This window comes from Rhododendron vialii, chromosome 7a, assembly GCF_030253575.1.
Source record: "Rhododendron vialii isolate Sample 1 chromosome 7a, ASM3025357v1".
Lineage (NCBI taxonomy): Eukaryota > Viridiplantae > Streptophyta > Magnoliopsida > Ericales > Ericaceae > Rhododendron > Rhododendron vialii.
Window position 1 is genome coordinate 20,033,724 of NC_080563.1, and position 15,850 is coordinate 20,049,573.

A 15,850-nucleotide genomic window follows, 5' to 3' on the forward strand; every position below is an offset into this window, starting at 1 on the left:
AATGCTGTGATGAGAAAGCTAACACGTAAGAAGAATCCACTTTGTGTGGTTTCTCCGATGAAATATCTTGTTACGCTTGGCTTCTGAGCATTCTTTCTACAAACAAACCCATTGCCTTTCGAGTGCATCCTATGAAATTATGTTGTTTTTGGAAATTATGTTGTTTTTCGTCATGCCCTTATCTGGTTCTTCTTTAATTTGAGAAATGGAGATTACTTCCTATGCAATGAGTGCTGCTATACGTACCGACAATAACCTGACCGAAATCCTACCGATGGCCTCGGCGGGTCCACTCCGGCCACCGGAAGGCCGATCTGAGCCGAGCCGTCCAAAAATTCTATAAAAAAATACAAGGGGGTTCACGCGGGAATCAACGGCATCCGATGCGTGTAGGGTGCTTGATCCAAGCACCCCATTTTCACATATATGGGGTGCTTGGATCGAACACCCTACACGCATCGGATGCCGTTGATTCACGCGTAGGCCCCCTCGTTTTTTTTTTATAGAATTTTTGGACAGCTTGGATCGGCCAAGCCGTCCGGTGGCCGGAGTGGGCCCGCCAAGGCTGTCGGTAGGATTTCGGTCCGGTTGCCGTCGGTACCAATATCTTTACTATACTGCAATTTCACAAAAAAAATCGGGCTCCGTTTCTGCCCTATGTGTGTATGTTTCAACATCTGTTGCAGAATTATTTCCTGAATCCTCAAGCTATTGAGGAAAAGGAAAGCATGCCCTTTCTTTAGTGTATGATCCTCTTTGGTTCACACCTTTTTTCACTTTGTCCTGTAGAATCATGGAAATGCATGATATGCATTTCTTGGTGTGGATCATGCTTCCGAAGCATCTATAAGCAAATTTATGCGGTGATGAGAAAGCTAACATGTAAGCAAAATCCACTTTGTGTGGTTTCTACTATGAAATATCTTGTTACGCTTGGCTTCTGAGCATTTTTGGTAAAAAACTAATTGCCATGCTGTAAAATTTTCTGCTGTTCCTGCCATGGCCTTCATTTCATTCCCGCATTTACCATTAAAATGCAATTTCCCTCCCCTGGATTTGCCCCTTCCTATAATGTCACTTGAATTGGACCATGTGATGGTTGTTTAAGACCATTCTTTTTGCTATGTTTTACCTGCCTTGATTTGGACGTCCTTGTACGTTGAAAAACAAACATCATTTATATTAAGTTGCATATTTCGGAAGGATGGCGTTATGAGACTGCAAAATATGGTGCCAGCGATGGCCAACACTGATGGTGATTCACTAGGAACTCATTGTCAAGGTACCTACTAAGTGTGGGGGTGATAGCCAAGCCAGGAATTGCGGAGACAAGGGGATCGAGATTTGGGAGATGAAGCGGCAGCTGAACAATCCAGACATTGTAGGCTCGCCATTGATTATGAAGTGAGTGAGATGATATTTGCTTCATCTATATGATATCATTTTTTGTTGCACTTGAGGTGTTATTGAAAATGTGAATGAATGGTTTGTGCTATTTCTCCCCCTCTTCTTGTGGATGATTGATTGAAACCTCGTGTATAGGACCCTCGTCACCATGTATTGAACAGGTAGACGGAAGTTGGATGCGAGGGTTTTTTCTTTTTTATTTATTCAGTTAAGAAAATCAGTAGAAATAAATAAAACTCGTGAAAAAGAGAATTCAAGGAGAAAATCTTACTCAATCGTAGCCGAATAAAAGTGTTTTAGGCGGTCGGGATGTGAATAAAACTTTTCTTGGGGAGAGTTGAACTTTTTGCCGTAAAAGTTTCATTAAAATCCGGATCAAAAGTGTTTAGACGGTCGGGATGTAAAATGAAATTTTTTTGGGGGAGAGTTAAACTTTTTGCCATAAAAATTTCATTAAAATTCGGACCGTTCAGAACATTTTTTGACAGTTGCAATTGGTTGGCCTTGCAAACATGTTTATAGCAACTCCGTAAATAAGAATATCTCTAATGCAAGTGATTCTCTCACATTTCCCTTCACCTTTATAAGTCCAACGTACTCTTATTCAAAAATGTCGACAGATGGTCCAATGTAGTTTGACAGAGTAACAAGCTTCTTTGGATCTCTTTTGCGCGGTCTTTTGTTGTTTTTTCTCAATTTTTATGAAATTGGGGTATATTTTTCGTTTCAATAAGAGGAATTAAAAAAGTATGAAAATGGAGACTAAAGTTGAAAAAAAATTCATATAAGATGATGAAAAATACCAAAAAATGTTGTTTTGGCTCTTGATTTGGACCAGGCACATGAGGTTTTTTGGACTTAATTTTTTGGGCCTTGATTCTTTTAGGTGTTGGTGGGCTTTGACCCATCTTTTTTTTTTTTTTTTCCCATCCAACCATTAGTTGGATTCCTCTCCCCCATTTGATGTATCATTTATCAGGTGTTCTTAATAAAATTTGTGTTGCCTATAAAAAAAAAAGTAGTAATTTTTAGGTCTTTTCGTTGTCCTATATAAACTATTTCCCAACTTTGCTATATGTTTTTGTACTTTTCTGATTCCTTTTGTAGGGGCAAAAAATATATTGTTAAAAATTTAATCCGAATCTTGTAAAGATTAAGAGAAAGCAACCAAAAAGACCCTGAAGACTCTAAAAAATTAGGCCAAGGTCTGCAGACGAGCTAAATCGAGTTGAGCTTTAGAATGCTCAAGTTCGTTTGTTAAATATTTAAGTGAACTCAAGCTGACCTCAAGCTCAATAAAAATTAGACGAGCCAAACTTGCCTAGGTTTGAGTTGAACTCAAACTTATTCAGGAGTCTTGAGAACTCAAAAATATTACAGTCGTAGATGATTGTACTCTTATACAAGTCTAGAACTTGTATTAAATTATAAAACACAAAAATTTATGTTTATAGTACTTTTAAAATTTATACATGCACATGTAAAAGTTTATATATTTAAGGTGAAATTTTTATGAGAGATGTATATGTACTCCAGGTTCACAAGTCTAATTGAGTCGAATATTGCCAAGTTCAGATTTGGCTCAGATCTCTTTCTCTCTCTAACTTTCCTCTTCTCTCCCCTCTTTCTATCGCTTTCAACAACTAGGGTTTTTTGCTGCCCCGGGCTCCCCTCCGCCATCTCTCTATACCTCTCTCCCACCCTATCCCTCCCTTTTTGCCTCCTCCTCCTCCCTCCCGCTTCGTTTTAACCCTTCTTTTTTTTTTTTTTCCTGTTATTCACAAAATCGAACGGCGAGATAGCAAGATGACGGCAACTGCGATCTTCAGTGGCGTTGCTGATCTCTGTCCTGGTCTCTGGTATCGTGTGTCCCTCTTGCCGTTTTAGGGAGCCGATTTGTTGTTGCTTCATAGTGGCTGTGCACAAGGGTTCCGATCCGGCGTTCCAGCTCGGGTATGGCTTCAATCCTTCGCCTTCTCCGTCTTAGATCTGTTTTTTCCAACCCCCTTCCCTAGCCGTTCTTGCTCCCATTTTCTTGGCTGTTAATTGGGTCGTCGCTCTCGGTTGGAGGTGCTGCTGGGTCCTCTAGCTTATGCTTAACGGCTAGGTTCCTTTCAGGTTTAGTGGAGCGGTCAGTGTTGGCTCCCGTTGTGGCTGTCGTTGGGTGGCTCGGTACTCACCTAACGGCAAGGTTCACCTTTCATGGTAGGTTGGGTTTTCTCTGGTTTCAAGTTTCTCTATCGTGGGTGGCCTGTGGAGGCTTAGTGGTTGCGGTGGTGAAATCTGGCGGTGGTGTTGCCTCTATCAGATGCGAGGGTGGCAGCTTTGGGTTTAGATTTTGAGTTTTCTTTTGAGTTGGGCTTTCATTGTTATATTTGGGCTTTTAGACCTTTCGGGTTTTCTGTGCTATTTATTGTATGTCTGAGCACTTTAAGCCTTCAGATGTTGCATTGGATTTCATCCCTTTGCTTTGGTTCCAATTTTTGGTTGGAAACTTTTCCCCCCTCCCCTAATAAAATGCTATTTTGCCATTCAAAAAAAAGTTCAGATTCGGCTCATTTAGCACCTAAATCAAACTCAAACGAACTTTTACCTAATCGAGCCTCGGATAGTTCGTTTACTTGCAACCCCAGGCCAAACTAAATGGTACTCTAGCTAAATACAACTTTCATTGGAATGACTTAAGAGGTTCAGAAGGATCCCACCATGTGTTAAAACGTAAATTATGAGCGAGGCAAATGGAATGGACTGGGGATAGAGAGGCAAGACAACATGTGAAATCCACGAGATAATAGATAAAGATTATTTGAACTCTAGAATTATTTTATACTTGTACTATGTGGGGAGAAAAAAAGAAGAAAGAGATTCTTTTTAACTCTTAAACGAAGAGGGAGATAATACGGACAGGGATACTAGCTAATATACAATCCTCCTCGATCCCCATGTTATTAGCTAAACCTTTATGTGGGGTTACTATTATTATTAAATGAACAAATAACTCAACCTTATCAAACATTCCCTAAAGGGCAGGCATATTATATTTGACCTCTGATTATTTTTATGGCATCATCAAAGCATTCACCCACCCTTTAGCCAAATGATCAGCCAGCCAGCCAGCAGAGACTGGTAGTAGCTAGTATCATACTCTATTTCCTTGCTGCATCTCTCTCAACTCACCAAAAGAGCTCCCAGCTTTTGCTATATGAAGTAGTCCCTACTAGATTCTCTAAAATTCCTCCCCAACCGAATGAGATCGAGCAACTCAATTGGGGAGTAATAATAATGTTACTTGGCTGGAAAATTACCATATGCTTCAAAGTGTAAATACTACTACTCCAGTATTTAGCTAGTTGTTCCGAAAAGAATTTGGAGGCCTATAAAAACCATTTGCTGTTGCGAGAGCTCTCATACGTTACTTTCTTTTTCTTTTTTGAACCGCGAAGCAAAAGATTTTATTGAAAAGAAAAAGTATTACAAAACAAGCTTTTGTTGGCAAAGAGAATTCCAATTAGCATAGCCCAGATCACCTAAATGGTCTATACAGGTAAGAGGATACAACAATAAAGCCCACAAGAAACCTGTAACCCAAATACAACATGAAGCCTAATAAGCCGAAAACCCAGCCCAAAAACTAAAAAGCATAGCCCATAGGCAACATAGGTCAAACCGGAGACCAACTCATAGACAAACATAGGCCAGCCTAAAGAAAACCCTACCCACCACCCACCGTAACCACATGGAGAGAGATGGACAGCTGCCACCACAGTCACCGGAACCCAGAGAACAAGCCCCTGATACTGCCTCGAAGAACGGCCCGACCTCCCCAAACCAGCCACCACCAACACCAAACCAAATCCCGCGACCCAGCCAACCGCTACCTGCATCCACCGTCGAGAGGCTGACCCAAAGCCACACTGCCATGGCGCCGCCCTCGAACTCCATGCCTACCAAACCTCCCCAAATCTGAAAACCCACCGTCCACAACACCTCCGCAGTCACCACCTGAAACAAAAAAAAAAACCCCACCACAGCCAGAAGGGGGCGACCACCCCTTGATGCCGCCGCCACCGGCCCCTCCTTCGAACCAAACCCCAAACACCATTGAGACAAACCCACCCCAAACACTATCGAGACAAACCCACCCCAAACACCATCGGAGACGAACCAGCCACCGCCTACAACAAAAACACAAAACAAAACCACAGCCCTACTGCCCGCCGCCACCACCGCCCGCACACCACCACCACCATCACCACCACCACGGCCGACACTACCAAACCACAACCAGATCTGTTTCAACGACCACCGCCAGGACAAACGCCAAGCCGTTAGGCACAAAACCGAGAATCCCCGATACGTTACTTAATGTTGAAACAAATCAATAACACATATCTAGACCCGTATTCGTGAAAGAAAATGAAAGGAAATCGGAATAGTGTATGCTTCAAATAGATCCTGTCAGAGAAGAGGGTTCCCTGGCTTTAATTCACAAACCGAACTCTCAATTCTCGTATCTTATAAAAACAAACACAAGTACAATATCTACTTACGACTTCCATTTCTCAACAACAAAGGTGAAGCACAAAGCTAGCCAAAATCAGAGTACAGACACATGATCACTATTACTCCTCGAAATCAAAATTGTGCATCATCTTACCTACCCAAGAGTATTTAGTTCTCTGAAACAGGACATGATTACCTTTTTTTTTTTCTTCTCTTTTCTATCTGTTTTCGGCAACACCTCTCATAATCCAGGCAATGGGAATTTGGTTGTTAAAGCCTCAACTCTTCTTCTCAAATCGGCCACTCGATCCATCAACGGGAAATCTGGGGACCCCACAAACTTCATGAAGTCGTGGAGCTTTGAACCTGAAACAGACCGCTTTGCATCAAGCGTTATCAGCACACCTTCGTGAATGAAATCTGCTGTTGCAATGAATTCTTGTTCTGTGAAACCTCTGGTAGTCATAGCAGGTGATCCAATCCGGATGCCGCCTGGTACTAACGCGCTTTTATCACCTAATATGTTCACATAGAATACTTTAAATGGAGGGAAAAGGAGGAGGATAATCATAAGGCTCCATGTGGATAGTTGTAGATTTCAAATGGAGGGATTTGACATTTTTATTCAAGGAGAATAGCACAATCTTGTACTCCCTCCGTCCCAATTTGTTTGTCCATTTTGAAAAACACAACTTATTAAGGGAACATAATCATTAAAAAAATTGAACTTGTTATTTCAGCTCAAGAGAGGGCAAAAGGTGAATTTAATAGGACTTAGTTAATTGACTTTTCAAGATGGACAAACAGTTTGGAACATCAAAAAGTAGACACACAAAGTAGGATGGAGGGATTATTTGCTAGTTCACCTAGGAACTTCAAGGTTCAAGAGCACAATCATGATGGGTATGAAACAACCGATTCATAGGAGAGATTTGAGATTCTTCATGTTAAAGATTGTGGTTATACAAAGAATCCACATAAAATATCTGTTTTACCTACTCCACGTTCCACTTTAGCTTCATAAGTCATCCAAACCTAGAGATCTTCTTTCTCGGGTCAAAATTGAACATCATATCCATTTATTTGAAATATGCATCTATCCAAACAGAGCGAAAGGTTTTCACTCATAAAAGCTGTTGTGGTAACTCACCAGGTACTGAATTCTTGTTAAGTGTTATTGATGCCATATCAAGAATTTTTTCTGCCCGAGCCCCATCAATACCCTGTTTTCAAGGGAGATATTGTAATCAAGTCTATCAAAGTTGGCAAATAGGCAAGTTCATCCAAAATATCAATCTTAGACAGTGTTACATAAGTCAAATTCGTCAACTATCAAAACAATTATGTGTCTTCAGAATTGCACCAACTAATTTAACATCATTTTGAACATCCTCCTGGCAATCTGCACAAATATCAAACAGATATGACAGCATCGAGACATTAATCAGAAAACTTACTAGTGGTCTGAGATCCACTAGAACCAAGTGGTTATCGCTTCCTCCTGAAACAAGTTCATATCCCAATGTGATCAAGCGGCTTGCAAGAGCTTGACAATTAGAAACCACCTACAAGGCGAACCATGTTAAAGTTACCAACTCAAAAGACTACATACTAATTTAAAGAGTCAACTGATACTTGGGCCAGCTTCTGAATGTAAAGGTGGAACTTCAATACCTGGTTTTGATAAGCCCCAAATTCCGAGGATTGAGCATTCTTCAGGCAAACTGCAAGTCCCCCAATAGTATGGTTATGAGGGCCGCCCTGTAAAGATAACTCATATTTATGGCTTCTCTACTTTTTTGGTTAAAAAATATTCAAAACGGCAAAAGCTAGACATGCATATGACCAAAAAAAAGAGCTAAATATGTGGGGACATAGAGGTAAAACAACAACAAAGCAAAAAAGAAGAAGCTAACTAACCTGTAACCCGGGGAAAACTGCATTGTTAATGGCAGATTCCAAATCAACACCCAGAACAGGATCCTTCTTGAAGAAAATCATGCCGCCTCTAGGTCCTCTCAGAGACTGGAGATAAAGGTTCTCACTTTATCAGATCATGTTAATGTTACATGGCATAAATAGCAGATTGCTCACAACAAATACAATCATGTTGGGACAGAGAGTCCTTGTACACACGGGACCATTAAGGATAGTTTCCTGTTCTTATTTTGTTGCTGGTCAAGCAGACAACTTTATAGGCAATCTCATGAACCGATGAACCATACACCTAAATTGCCAAACAAGTGCAAAGCATGCAAAAGGAAAGGGTTGGAAATACTTGACACATCAATTTTTTAAAAGTTCAATCCGTACCTTGTGTGTTGTTGTTGTTACAACATCACAGTACTCAAAAGGATCAGCAACTACAGAAGCAGCAACAAGTCCACTTATATGAGCCATATCCATCATGAGAAAAGCACCAACAGAATCTGCAATCTTTAGATACATATCTAGCGGAATAAATGTCATGGTGAAAACAAAAAGGAGAACATTGTTCAAACGTAGAAAGAAATTTCAAATACATAATGCTAGACTTGTGCGAGAAAGTGAGATCACACGAACAAAGAAAAAAGTGCAACTATCTGACAACCGACACCCCAAGAAAAGGCATCTACCTTCCTCATGCGACGATAGTCAAAATCTCGAGGATAAGCACTAGCACCAGCAATAATGAGTTTTGGCCGAAAGAGAGTAGCTGTTTTCTCAAGCATATCATAATCAACAAGGCCTGTTTGAAAATTGAGACAAACACAGAAATATCTTCGCAGTGAGTGATCGTTTTATATTAATTACGATTCCATCTTTAGCAAAATAAGAAATTGCAGAATGTAATACCTGTAGATTCGTCTAATCGGTAAGGCATAGATTCAAAGTATATGGATGTGGCGGATACCCGTCGTTTAGGAGTCATGAAACCGTGAGACAAGTGGCCCCCATGGGGTAAGTCCAGACCCTATGTTGTTTTATACCGTAAACACTTAATTTAGGAGCACACCTTCCGAGACAGAAAAAAATTCAAATCACCGAAGCTCAAACGAAACAAAACTTTAACTCACCATGATGCGGTCATGTGGATTCAGAAGTGCAGTATAAACCTCAAAATTAGCAGGAGAACCAGATAATGGCTGAACATTGACACCCCACTTCTTCCCATCCAAGTGAAATGTGGCCAAAGCCCTTTCTTGACAGAGAGTTTCTAGCTCATCAATATACTCATTGCCACCATAATACCTGATATATAAAAAAGTAATTACACCATATACTTACAAACAGTTTTCATCCCTCAAATAGAGCTTACCTTTTGCCCGGTAGTCCTTCAGAATACTTGTTCGTGAGGCAAGAACCAACAGCTTCCATCACTGCTCTTGATGTAAAATTCTCAGAAGCAATAAGCTCTAAACTTTTGAATTGCCGTTGCTTTTCTTTGTCGATAATTGAACGTACTTCAGAATCAGCTACACCCAGGCCAAAGTCCGTAAAGTTGCTCCCATTACCTGAGCAACATGATTTTTAAAAAACCTCAGTTAGTATGAGCAAGTTCAGCAACTTATTTTGCAGAAATGGGGCCAAACCTATTGACTGTTTATCTCCAAGTCTAAACTGTCAAATCCTAAGTAAATCATAACCCAGCAGTAAACCAAGACATAAATATCAAAAGACTCAGAAGTATTCTACTGCTATAAGATAATACTTGCCGATTATACTTGTATTTAGATAAAGCTACAGGCTTACAGGCCAGTAAAGAAAAAAGAATTTTTCTACAAGCTTATCATATGCAACATGCAGATCTTCATGTCACCAAGAATAAGCTTCTCAGCTTAGTTTGCCACCAGATCCAATGACCTAGTCCAGGCTAGACCAAAAAGAGAGAGTAAAAGTACAAACCAAAAAGAGGTACTGACAAAGAACTAACACAAAATCTAAGGATGAATTTTTCTCAATAATCCCATTCTACTAAGGAAACCCATAATTTGGAGTTCAAAAGTTCTGAGAAAGGACTTCTCTAAGAGAGTCTGTAAATAAAGCATATGCTGCAATCCAACACTTTATCCAACCCCTCTAATTGCTGTGACTACTCAAACTCATAATCATATCACGTCTAAAGCAATTCAAGTTAGTCGCCAAGGCTTAGCACCAACAGATGTGAAAGAGAGCAGCTGAAATTCTGTCATCAAGGATTGACACTGACAGATGTTAAAGAGAAATTGCTAGGCCTTACAACCGACTGCCATCGAATACCTTTAGGTGACCTTTCCAATTCCTGTCCGCAGTTTGTTCAAGATTTTGGTTTAAAGCTGATTGACATAAACCATTTGTCAAATCCCAGAAAAATATAATTGCATAATTATTCATCGAGACCTGACAATTTCCCTGGCTGACAAGCATCTAATTGCTTGTTAGAATTAAAAAAATATGAACGGATATGTGACTGCTCAGACTATAAATAGCAGGAGGGCATTTCAGACCTAACTGCACCGCACGTTCTCTCCTGTATTGCAAAACAGTCTCAGATCTTCCTAGATGAAGCCTAGAGAGAGAATCCTTCATTGTACTCGCGGATTTACTTAAATATATGGATCTTTGAAGGCTGTTGAAGATCTCCACGCGTTGGTTACTTCTTCTGCCACTAGTTTTGGGGGAAGTGCTACTGGATTCAAGGCAGAGTGATTCAATTCCTTACGTGGATTCTGAAGGAGAGTTTTGAAATTAAGGATTCAAGGTGGCAGTTACACGCTCAAGGGATCAATGCATGTTGGAGCAACTTAGGTCTTAGAGTGTGCATTCACGGTATTGTCAAAAACTCTTGCTTATTATAGTGCTTCATTCTACAGACTAGGTTATCTAAATCTTTCCCGTTGGTTAAAAAACACTAGCACATTCTATATTCAAGGGATATATTTTTTTTTTTGGAACGGCCAAAACCAAGGGATTTTAATACATTTCCCGAAAATTTTGAAACATAGTTTTTTTTTTTTTTTTTTCTATAGGAATTTTGAAAGATAGTTAGCACACACACACAAACACACTAGCAAGTCCTTGACTGAATCAAAATAAGCCTAGCAAAAACACGCAAGTTGGATATCCAGACTACAAGTCCTCTCGCATGCAAGAGATAATAAACAGCACCAAATGTGGATGATAAAGCATTATTGCTACCTCGACTATCCGGTGCAGAAACATAAACAGAAGAAGGTGGCCTCCCAGTGACTAAGCTCTCTTCAAGTTGAGAAGATCTAAAAGGTTTAATAATTGAATTGGTTTTAACCTGATGAGCAATTCCATTGAAACCCAACCCTTTTGGAGGGAAAGCCGATCCCTTTCCCCAAATGGATTGTTGAATAGAACCCATGACTGCAGTCCCACTACAAGCCTGCATATTGGCTTCTAATTTGACAACTCACAAGCTTCCTGCACGTTCAAAGATATCAAGAATAAGCACAATAGTATATAAACTAACACCACATTAAAATGACTGAGAGTACTGTGATTGCAGAATGCAACATTTCTAACTTCACTACTAATCTACGTTGGTCCGGCTATGGTATACACCCATAAAAGATGCATACCAAATGCCACCACCACAATGGTTTTTTACTACACCACGACGACACGTAACTAATACCACAGAAAATCTTCACTTCAAAATTCTCATTAGAAAATAAGAAACACACTAATCCGAAAATTCCTAGTGTTTCACAACATAAACACAAACTCTTATAACTGAGCCGTTCGCATAGTTACACACCCCTTGATAATAACACCATAACAACCAATAAATTTCTGACAGTATGCAGGGCTTGCGCTGCAGATCTCTCTTAACTGTTTTAAGCAGTATGTATTTCATTTCTTCAGCATGAAACTGAAACGACTGCGTACGGCGCATAAAACTGACTCAAATAAATTCCATCAATCCAAATTACTAGCTTAGAACTACTGTAAGAATCCCATCTAAAAAAAAGGACTGGAAGAATTTTATTTTTTCAAAAAAAAAAAAACTAACTTATATACTCCAGTTTGTACCTCCTCATGAAAGCATAAAAATCAAACCATAAGACTCTGAAGTATGAAAACTCAAACGATAAGATTATGGAAAAGCTTAAACCAACAAAACTACCCACGCAACCAATTTAAGTAACAAAGGAGTTATTTGAAATTTATGACAATAACAACAATCTCCGCAATTGGAACTTTGTTTTCTCAATCTGTTTCTTGCAAACTAACAGTAAAAGCAAGGTGAAAGTTTCCCACTTTTGCAAATTAGAAGTAATCTGAGAGAAATCTAAACAGAAACTACAGAGCCGAGGGAAGTATAAAATCACCAGCAAATGATGGTTTCGTCTAAATTGATTCGACTTTTGGTTTTTCTTTTCTTTTTTTTCAAAACTGAGGAGAGGCGAAGTATCTTGGGGTATTTTGAGCTTGAGAATATGAGTTGTCGGAGTATTATTTTTAGTTATGTTCCCTTTTATACACTAATGTTTTTCTTGTCCCTACACTTTTAAACCCACCTATTTTATCCCTACCCGATTGAGAAGGTTGCAATCACGTCCACTGGAAGTTTACGCTTTCAAATTAAATAGACTGTCTCAGGAGGTAAAAACGACTTTTTACCTCCTAGTTGAGATGCTTATAATCTAGGCCACATAATCCTCCGGTGGGACTCTCCCCTCATGCTCTCAATTGTCACTTTATGCTACTATTGCTCTTAATCCTTACTCTTGAAAACTTTAGTATTTTGAGATGCTATTTTCTAAAAATGCTTTTTTGCTCGCGTTGCCAATCAAGCACACATGTGCGCATTATGTGACTTAGCTTATAAATTCCCTTCTATTTTGGTGATTGAAATATTAGGAGTTCGGTTCAAAAAATTAGGAGTTGGACAGTCCAAGGGTTTCTGGCACATTGGAGATCCATGATTTAGGTTTCCATCTATTTGAAGAGAAAACTAATATTGGACTTGATTGCAACTCGCTCAATAATTTAGGGTTGGCGTAGGTTGATTTAAAATTTTAGGACATTATAAACACCATTGTGATAGTTTAGGGGTCAAAAGTGTAAATCATCACACTATTTTTCTTATGTTCTGCTGATTTTGAAATCTACTACTCCCTTTTTAGTAGTAGTAAAAAAAAAGAAGAAAAAGGTTTAGGGCGCCGCTATTCGCAGCCCTTTATTTTTTCCCGTAGCCCACTGCATTTCGGTAAATGGTTGTTGAAAATCATAAATAACATTTCGGTAAATTGCTGTTGAAAACAAGATTATATTTCGGTAACTACATGTCGAAAATATGTTCAACTTTCGGTAAACAACTGCCGAACATGCTTTTTCGGTAAACATCTGTTGAAAAAAATATTATATTTTGGTAATTGGATACTGAAAATATATCTCAATTTCGGTAACTAACTGTCGAGTATAATTGAAAATTTTTAACGGGCTATGAGAGTAAATAGAGGGCTGCGAATAGCAGCGCCCAAGGTTTAGGGCCGGGTCAAACACGCTGTTAAATTGCGGATTAAAAAAAAAACACGCTGTTAATTCATATTTTAGTACTTGTGCTGTGTACTGTACTTCACTTCTTTCAATTTAGTATAATCTGATTCTTTCAATAATAATTTTATAAAAAATCGAGTGGTCTAATGAAAAATCAACGAGATCTGTGAAAAAATTAAAGATTGAATCGAGCATCTAAACATATTGAATTGAGCTGATTTTTTTCAAGTCCACTCGTTTTTTTCAAAAATTATTGAACGGCTCGGATTATCCATGCAGAACCCGGAGTGAGCCCCGCATGACGATCTATTTCATTGTCGGTTGTTGTAGCACAGTCCACTGGAAACCCTACTAGTGCAAATCCGGACACCATTCACGGGGTAAAATAAACAAACAATAAAAATTAAAATAAGCCACTCTTGCTAGTGAATGGTGAAATTAATTGCCAAAGATTAATGCACATTTGTTGACCCGGACAAGAAAAATTGAAATAAGCAATAAAGAATACGAAGAACGAGTAAATCATTCTGAATATTAACCGTTAGTTTTATTTAACTGAGTAAAAAAATAATCACTTGTTAGGCCTATTTTGGCAAAATACGCCAAGGTGTTTTTTTTTTTGTCTTTATTTTAGTTTTTTTTTTTTTTGTATTTGTTAGTTTTGCGTCAAAACTTTTGTGAATTGTTGATTTGTCTCGACGAGAGAAATCGAAAAGTAAAAAATTATGATCCAAACTCATACGGAGTAATTTTTTTAAGTAGTTATTCAAAAATTATGGGTTTGGATCAAAAAAATTTACTTTTCCTATTTCTCTCGTCGAAATGAGTCAATAATCCACAAAAATTTGATGCCAAAACTAACAAATGCAAAAAAAAAAATTGAATAAAGGAAAAAAAAAAGAAGCAACTTTATCTTGCCAAAATAGGGCTTAATTTGTGTATTGCTAATTTCAAGTAGATAGGCAAGCGAACCAAATAGGCTTTTATTTTACAAAATTATTTATATTATCTATTTTTCGAACCTACTGACTTAATCAGCCAATCTCATTACCTCTCTTTTCATCTTCAATAAAGTTTATTTAATCCAGTTCATCTTGAATGAATAAAAAAAGTTAGTACAAAGAACCAATTCAATAATTTAGGTAAATTGATTTTTTTTTTTATTTTTCTGTAATAACCTTTAAAATTAGTCTATGCTTTTATAATATTTTCATTTATCTTGTCAAGACGAATCAAATTATAAATTTTTAACCTAAAAAAATTAAGAAAAAGGAAAAACTTAAGTTAGCAACCTCATATACATTTGCATTTCCGAAATGATAGAACTACTTCTCTTTGTAATAAGTACTACATTGGGCACGTGACCCTTGATCTCACTTTAATGATTTGCGTAAATCCATTTTTCATACTCACTTTAATGATTTGTGTACTCTATTTTTCGTATTCTTATGTGCCGCTCATTAATGAAATATTATCAACGTAATTCCTCAATGTGTGCATTTTTCAACAAAGGAAAGATTTATTTTCAAACTCACTAACCCCTAATCTCACAAGAGAACCGCTATAGGAGTAGACCACTGCATCATGAGAGGAAGAGTATATATATCCATTATAGGGGTGTACACGGTCCGGATTGATCCGGTTCTCTAGAAAACTAATAACCGGACCATTTCAAACGGTTCTAGAAAATTAGGAACCAGAACCTAACCAATATATGCATGAAATCTAACTAGAACCAAATTGAAAGACCGGTCCGATTTTGGTTCGGTTCCAGTTCTATCTAATAAGCATCGAAACACTTATTTACAAAATATGAACTCATAAAATTAAAGAGATAAAAAGATAATCTGCTGGAATAGAAAATGAATGAAGAAAATAAAAGCTTTCCTAATGAATAAGATTTCATCACTAAATAAATTTAAGTTTACCAAGGAAAAGATTAACCTACCAAATTCAAATACATATTTAATTACACACACATATGTATTTCTATATTTATCTTACTTTTAAATGGTCCGATTTGGTTCTAACCACTGTTCATTAATTGAGAACCAGTAACTGAACAAAAATTAACGGTTCTTATTTTTTTTAGAACCATAACTTGACCGTAGAACTGCAGAACCGGACCAAATAGGACGGTTCAGTCCGAATCGGACCAATTTTACGGTTTGGACGATTTTCTTGAACACTCCTAATCCATTACATGAAGGGGCCTGTTCTAAAACAACACATTTGCCAAAATTTTGACACTAAATCCCAACCATTGGTTTGAACAGCTCAGATTAAAAATTAAAAGGTCACACTCTCGATTCGCATAACGGTCACTAAAAGCCGTACCCAGAACAGGTATAGGGACGGACCCGGAACAGAACAGAAGAAATGCTGTAATACAGCCCTGTGGCTTCACTAAAATATTTACTCCATAGGAAGGAAAGAGGAAGCCAAAAGC

General features: G+C 38.3%; 1 protein-coding gene and 2 non-coding genes across 4 annotated transcripts; 2 read left to right on the forward strand and 1 right to left on the reverse strand.

Moving 5' to 3' along the window:
* LOC131335003 (small nucleolar RNA R24) lies at positions 1–92 on the forward strand. The gene has a single exon (XR_009202397.1). It is a non-coding gene; the product is annotated as a small nucleolar RNA R24 (small nucleolar RNA).
* A 765-nt stretch (positions 93–857) lies between these two features.
* Positions 858–949, forward strand: LOC131335004 (small nucleolar RNA R24). Its single transcript, XR_009202398.1, has one exon. It is a non-coding gene; the product is annotated as a small nucleolar RNA R24 (small nucleolar RNA).
* A 4,875-nt stretch (positions 950–5,824) lies between these two features.
* Positions 5,825–12,362, reverse strand: LOC131331908 (serine hydroxymethyltransferase 3, chloroplastic-like). Of its 2 annotated transcripts, none has more exons than XM_058365869.1 (12): positions 12,231–12,362; positions 11,068–11,319; positions 9,209–9,404; positions 8,967–9,141; positions 8,746–8,863; positions 8,526–8,638; positions 8,224–8,346; positions 7,831–7,935; positions 7,585–7,671; positions 7,368–7,475; positions 7,061–7,133; positions 5,825–6,426 (listed from the first exon to the last, which is right to left on the reverse strand). In XM_058365869.1, exons 2-12 carry the CDS (start codon positions 11,285–11,287, stop codon positions 6,152–6,154), a joined length of 1,593 nt encoding a protein of 530 aa, XP_058221852.1. In that variant the 5' UTR covers positions 11,288–11,319; positions 12,231–12,362; the 3' UTR covers positions 5,825–6,151. The 2 variants fall into 2 exon arrangements, with proteins under 2 accessions (XP_058221852.1, XP_058221853.1); XM_058365870.1 differs by lacking the exon at positions 12,231–12,362 and adding an exon at positions 12,030–12,209 and having other exon boundaries at positions 11,068–11,315.
* Between the last annotated feature and the right edge of the window lie 3,488 nt (positions 12,363–15,850).